The sequence below is a fragment of the Monodelphis domestica genome, chromosome 2 (genome assembly GCF_027887165.1).
Source record: "Monodelphis domestica isolate mMonDom1 chromosome 2, mMonDom1.pri, whole genome shotgun sequence".
NCBI lineage: Eukaryota > Metazoa > Chordata > Mammalia > Didelphimorphia > Didelphidae > Monodelphis > Monodelphis domestica.
Genome location: NC_077228.1, coordinates 371,862 through 378,458, shown reverse-complemented (window position 1 = coordinate 378,458; position 6,597 = coordinate 371,862). Strand labels below are relative to the sequence as shown.

General features: G+C 60.9%; 1 protein-coding gene across 1 annotated transcript in view; it reads right to left on the bottom strand.

Moving 5' to 3' along the window:
- Positions 1-263: 263 nt before the first annotated feature.
- The window catches only part of USP33 (ubiquitin specific peptidase 33), a 25,117-nt gene continuing 18,783 nt past the window's right edge, over positions 264-6,597 (bottom strand). The window contains 10 exon segments of the mRNA XM_056820188.1: positions 264-1,258; positions 2,326-2,394; positions 2,948-3,050; positions 3,845-3,953; positions 5,495-5,576; positions 5,724-5,829; positions 5,831-5,894; positions 6,063-6,163; positions 6,165-6,193; positions 6,373-6,595. Of these exon segments, the coding sequence (XP_056676166.1) occupies positions 1,101-1,258; positions 2,326-2,394; positions 2,948-3,050; positions 3,845-3,953; positions 5,495-5,576; positions 5,724-5,829; positions 5,831-5,894; positions 6,063-6,163; positions 6,165-6,193; positions 6,373-6,595 (1,044 nt within the window). The 3' untranslated portion in view covers positions 264-1,100.

Genomic DNA, 6,597 nt, shown 5'->3' with positions numbered 1-6,597 from the left:
GCCTTGAAGAGGGCCCGAGCCCCCCAGGAAGCCACTGGGTGCTTCGCTGTGCGAGGGCCCCCGCCCTTCCCAGAGGCCGTTAGGACCCGTGCTCAGGGTCCTGCCACCCACCCCGCTCGTTCCGCATGATGATTCCTAGCAGCAGCAGCCAGGTGAGCTCTGGATCGCCACCAATCAGCTTTCCTAGAACCCGCAGGCCGTGGGCCACGCGGGGACCCGGCCAGGAAAAGGTTCCCCTTTTTTTCCATAAACCTCCAGAAGACTGTTTTAAAAATCACTTTATTGAGCTAGTTCAGAACATTGCTTGAGCTGGTGGCAGCCACAACTGGTCCCTCCCCCAACACGCCCGAAGGAGTCCTCCGGCGCGGCCTTGCCATCTTGCCACCCCACCAGGATGACGCGGAAGGAATGTTCACGCATGTACTACAAACGTTCCCAAGGGCCCTTGGGCTCGAGCAGCGTCGGGAACGCAGGACGCACCGGGTGCTCTCCAGACATCTGCCGGGCCCGCACCGACGGGCGGACACGTGAAGCCACAGCGATGACGACAGCTGCTGACAAACTGACACATCCGGGTAAGAAAGTGTTCGTAATTACAGAGGGTAGCGCAAGAGGAGGAAGTCCTCCCCCATCGCCCGATTTCCAGCTTCTGGCCGTGGAAGGAGGCCCCGTGGAGTCCGCCTGCTCCGAGCCGTCCGTTCACACGGCTGCCTTGGCCGAGGTCCCCCGAGCGTGGTCAGAATCACGGGATGAGGGGATGGACCACGTTTTCAAAGCAGTTTTATTTGACAAGCCTACAAAGGATATCATCGGTTTACATGTAGTAAAAAAGGATCAACGACCTACTGTCCACTGATTGAACAATCTCCGGCCACGGAGCTCGTCCCTTTCAAAATGCGACATTGGAAGGTTTCACAGTAAATTTTCTCATGAAACGCATCAACCTACGGCCGACGCTGAGTCTCGATGCGCTCGTCCACAACTGTAATGCCCGGGGGGAGGGGGACGGGGGAGGGGAAAAGCGGGAAAATACACATGCTTTCAGGAATGATTTTGTTCAATTTGTGCAAGTGGAAACGATGTTCCTTAGACGTGATTGGTTAGAGGGCCCGAGTCTCGACTTCAATCTTCTCCTCTGTCTGCAGGGTGTCAGGATCCATGGGGGCCACAGGGGGTCGCAAAATCACCTCTGGCCCTCCACCATAGATGGACTGGAGGAAATGCCAGGTTTCTTCAGAAATCTGCCCCGAGTCTGCCCCTGGGGGAAGAAGTACCCACTGAGGTTAGTGTCTCTTGCAGTCCAGCCCAGCTTCAGGCTTTACAGACAGCGAATTCAGGGAACCATCCCATTGGGCCTCTGCTACTGGAGGCTGCCACTCCTGGCCTTCCCCACACGCAAGCAAGCGCAATGGAGCTTCCAAAAGGCTTTTGACTCAAGAGGAAGAAATCAGTGACATCGTAGCTAGCCTATTTCAGCAAGAACAAGGGTGCAGGAGAGCATCCAACAAATCTAAAACACACATCTACTCAAAATAGAAAAAAAATCAATCACCCAGAGCATAAAAACCACTGGTCTCCCCACCTGGTCCAACATCTTCCACCTGCATTCCAACCCAATTCCTTTGTCCAAAAAACCATCACTGATGAAGACAAAACTGCTTTGTAGAAAGCATATTATCTATTACTCCTTGGTCGACCTTGAAGAGAGGCTAACATAAGCCCTGACCCTTGAAGATGGTGTCTTTCCACCCAACCCTCCATTGTCCATGGCCATTCATCCATCTGTCCATCCAACCTTTCATTCAGCCAACTTTCCATCCATCCAGCTGTCCATCCAACCGTCCATCCGTCCATCCATCCATTCAGCCTTCCTTCCATCCATCCATCCATCCATCCATCCATCCATCCATCCATCCATCCATCCATCCATTCCTCTGTCCACCCGTCCATCCATCCATCCATCCATCCATCCATCCATCCATCCATCCATCCATCCATCCATCCATCCATCCATCCATCCATCCATCCATCCATTCCTCTGTCCACCCGTCCATCCATCCATCCATCCATCCATCCATCCATCCATCCATCCATCCATCCACCCATCCATCCACCCATCCACCCATCCATCCATCCATCCATCCGAGAGGGCCTGGTAGCCTGGGAACAGGGAGCCCAGCGGGAGGGATCCTCCCATTTTGGAGCAGCCTTCCTCCTTGTTGGAATGTCACAACGTTCCAATAAATGACATCCAGCATGAAGACAAGAAGCCCACGTGACTAGGGAGCTCCACACAGGCAGGCGAGTGGAAGATGCTCGGCTCACCTTGTTTGAGGAGGACGTTCCCGCCCTTGTTGATGGCGATCTTAGTGTTATCGATGGGGCCGGGGGGATCTGGGGAAGCCGATGGAAAAGGTCAGTGCGATTCTCGGAGGGAGCTTGTTTGGGGGCTCAGGAAGAGGGCAGAACCGTACTAAGGGACCCGTGGTCACGGGGCTGAAGTCCTAGCAATGACGACAAATGAATGGATGCCTCGAGCCACCGTGCCCTGCCCCGGCTCCCTGGCTGTGTGTGCTCGGGCACCGGGGAGACGGGGCGAAGACTGGGGGGCAGCTCGGAGTCCAGCAGGGGTCCCAGAACCACCAAGTGGCCCATGCAGAACCCGAGCCCGGGGAGATAGTCATCCCAAGAGTACTTGGGGGTCTTCTCAGGAGCCCAGTGGAGACCCCCTCATCGGCTCCCCGTCCAGCCCTCTCTGGCCTGGCCTCCTCCAGGTCGAGACCCCAGAAAACAAGCTTCTGCGGCCCACGGAAGACGCCCCATCGCCGGGGCTGCCCACGGTCCTCTGGGATCTGGGCAAGCAGGCCGGAGGCGACCGTCCGTCGGCACTGCCAGGGCTCTGGGGAGCATCTCGGGACGGAGCGGGGGGCCCCGGCCGGCCACTCACCTCCGTCTTTGCCCTTCATGAAGCCCTCCCAGTCTCGGAACCACTGCATGCTGATGCAGAAAAACGCCGCCGGAGACTCCTCTTCCTGGAAGGCGCGATTCAGCTGCCAGGGAGAGGCCGAGCGAGGTTCAAGAGGCAGCTCGGCCGAGGCCGCCCGCCGAGGGCCCCCTCCTCTGGCCACGGGCCCCGCCACTGACCCCCAGTCTGGGCCCAGCCTCTCTTTTCCCCTCCTCCCTCGGGGCGTCTCTGTCCGGCCTCTTCTGTCCCCAAACCCCAGGCCTGCCCAGGGAATGGCCCGGCGTGGCGGGCAGGTGAGCTCCAGAGCTCGTGGGGGGTCCGAGCCCGAGACGACGCCATCTTCACGCGAGGGCTCGTCCCCCCAACCCGCAGAGCCTCGTTCTCTGCCCCAAGACTCGGGCCTCGGCGCCCGTCTGGTGGCCAACACGAGCCGCCCGTCCCCTGTGGTCTCGGCATTTCTGCTCCGTCCCCCACGGGGCTGGGCTGGCACCAGAGGAAGACCGCCGACCCAATCCAGCACCATGGCCCAGACCCATCAGAACCCGTGGCCCGGCTGGGCGGCGCCCGATCTTGAGACAACGGAGGAAACGACGGGCGGTCGGAACGGCCTTCCCCGACGGCGTCTGAGCTAGGGTCGGAGCTTGGCTGACGACGTCTCCCGGACCAGGCTGTGGGGTGCCCTCCAGGGCCCCACGTGCCAGGGCCGGCCCGGACACTTAGCCCGGGATGTCGTGCCAAGGCTCTTAGGGGCCCAAGAGGGAGGGGGGCCTTCTCTGCCGAGGCCCATCTTTGGTCTGGGGAGCCGTTTCCATTATGGGTACAGAGAAGACCCTCCCGACTCCCCCATCTCTATCTGGGCACCCAGAGAACCCCCTTTACCCGAATGAACATCTCCAGCTCCGCCTTCCTTCTTTTCTCGACCTTCTCGGCTTCCATCTGGCACGTCTGGCAGACGTACAGGTGGTTGACGGCCGGTCCTCCCCCGTACCTGGAGCACAAGGGAAGGGGGGCAGCACTGACACCCCAAGGCAGCCTGAGGGGAGTCTGGGCCCGGGGAGTCGAGCCGCCAAGCATCAGTGCGGGGACGCAGGGAAGCTTGAGAAGGAGAGGAGCTGGCTGCTCGCTGCCCGCCCCGGGCCCCCGTCTCGCAGGAGGAGCAGGAGCTCCTCTGCAGGAGCCCAAGTCCAGGGGAAGGTGGACGTTGATGCAGTGAAAACCATCAACCAAATGGGATGGGCAAATTCAAAGCCACCAGCGCCAGCCTGGAGTTTTGGGGCTCCCAGAGCTGGGAAGGGGTCAGGAAGCATCAGTGCCCATGAGCAACTAGGGGATCATGGGACAGGAGTGTGGGATGGAAACATGGGAGAGGAATGTGGGATGGGAACATGGGAGGGGAATGTGGGATGGGAACATGGGAGGGGAATGTGGATGGGAACATGGGAGAGGAATGTGAGATGGGAACATGGGAAGGGAATGTGGGATGGGAACATGGGAGGGGAATGTGGGATGGGAACATGGGAGAGGAATGTGAGATGGGAACATGGGAGGGAAATGTGGGACGGGAACATGGGAGGGGAATGTGGGACGGGAACATGGGAGAGGAATGTGGGATGGGAACATGGGAGGGGAATGTGGGATGGGAACATGGGAGGGGAATGTTGGACGGGAACATGGGAGGAGAATGTGGGACGGGAACATGGGAGGGGAATGTGGGACGGGAACATGGGAGGGGAATGTGGGATGTGAACATGGGAGGGGAATGTCGGACGGGAACATGGGAGGAGAATGTGGGACGGGAACATGGGAGGGGAATGTGGGACGGGAACATGGGAGGGGAATGTGGGATGGGAACATGAGAGAGGAATGTGGGGTGGGAACATGGGAGATGAATGTGGGATGGGAACATGGGAGGGGAATGTGGGATGGGAACATGGGAGAGGAATGTGAGATGGGAACATGGGAGGGGAACATGGGAGAAGAATGTGGGATGGGAATGTGGGAGGGGAATGTGGGATGGGAACATGGGAGATGAATGTGGGATGGGAACATGGGAGGGGAATGTGGGATGGGAACATGGGAGGGGAGTGTGGAACGGGAACGTGGGAGGGGAATGTGGGATGGGAACATGGGAGGGGAATGTGGAACAAGACTGTGGGACAGGATTGTGGAATGAGAAGGGTCGCTGTGGGCCCCCTGGCATGTCCAGAGAGTGTCTGGGCTTTCTCGTGGTCCTTTGGGAAGGGTCCGATTTCTGGGTTCCAGTCACAATGGGCTGGGTTGCCCCCCAGTTTCCACAACTGAATGAACATTCTCCCAAGATGGCCTAAAGCCCGTGCTAGAGCTGGGGTGTTCCCCAGTGAAACTTCCGCTGTCCCAATTGCCTCGATTGCTCCTTTTCTCACCATCTCCCCACCTCCTCGCCCCCCATCCAGCCGGACGTGGTCTTCTGCCTCCCAGAGGCCCTCCGGGCTCGGCCGGAGCGCCGCTCCCCAGGCCCAAGATGATGGCCGTGCGGCGCGGGGGCCATACCTGCTGTAGAGGTTGTCCCAGATGTTCTGAGGCAGCATCACGACGAGGTCCTCGATGTAGCTGGCCTTGCGTGGGGGGACCCCTAGGGAGGTGGACAGAGACGCCTCAGGCTCCCACAGACCCCCAAAGAGCCCCCTTAGGCCTGCCCCCAGCTGGGAAAAGGGGGTACAGGAGCACCGCAGCCGGGCAGCCTCGGGAAAGGGCTCCCGCCCCCCCGGCAGGGCCGCACCTCCGTGAAGGCAGAGGAAGTCCTGATTGGAGATGGGGCCCGGCTCTGCGAACGTCTTGAACTTGTTCAGCCACTGCCGGGAGACGTAGAACTGGAGGAGGCTCGGGCTCCATCATGTTCAGCAGGCTGGACACCCGCCGCCGCTCCTTCCGGGCGTCCTCGCTGCTCTTCCTGAGAACCCCCCCCAGACGGGCCAGCTGAGCCTCTGGGGGGAGGGGGCGGCCTGGGGCGGGGGGGGAGGAGTCACGGAGCCCAGGAGGGTGGAGACCTGGGGGGGGGGGAGGGGTGCGCCGGACGCCCGGGGCCGGGCCCGATGGCCAGCCGGGCGCCATTGCTTGCCTGTAGAAGAGCACGTAGGCCTCGGCGTTCTGGACGGTGGCCTCTGAGACCTCGGTCACGCTCTGGTCATCGAACTCGTACCACAGGTTGTTGAGATTGTTGCTGGCAGTAAGCGATTTTGTAGTGTCCACCTAGGAGGCCGGACACGCACGTGAGGCCCGGCCCGGCAGCAGGACGCGCCTACCGTCGCGGGGAGTCCGCGGCACCCCGACGAGGGCCTCCTGGCCAGGGAGACGGTGGTTGGGGCGGCCGGGCCCCCTTGGGAGCCGGCTCTGCCTGCCGCGGGGGCCCCCCCGCCCCCCCCACTCACTGCTGGCCGTGCCGTGGTGGCAGATGACCGACAGGAGGTCGTAGGTCACGATCTGCGTCGGGCTGTCCTTGGCCAGGAAGGGCTGCAGGTCGAGGCCCTCCAGGGGGAAGGACACGTGCGCGCTGATCTTGGTGGAGAACATGAGCTCGTGCCGGAACCTCTTGAGGTGGATGCACAGGATCTGCGCGGGAGGGACGCGGGGTGAGCCGGGCCTCGGGGAGCCCT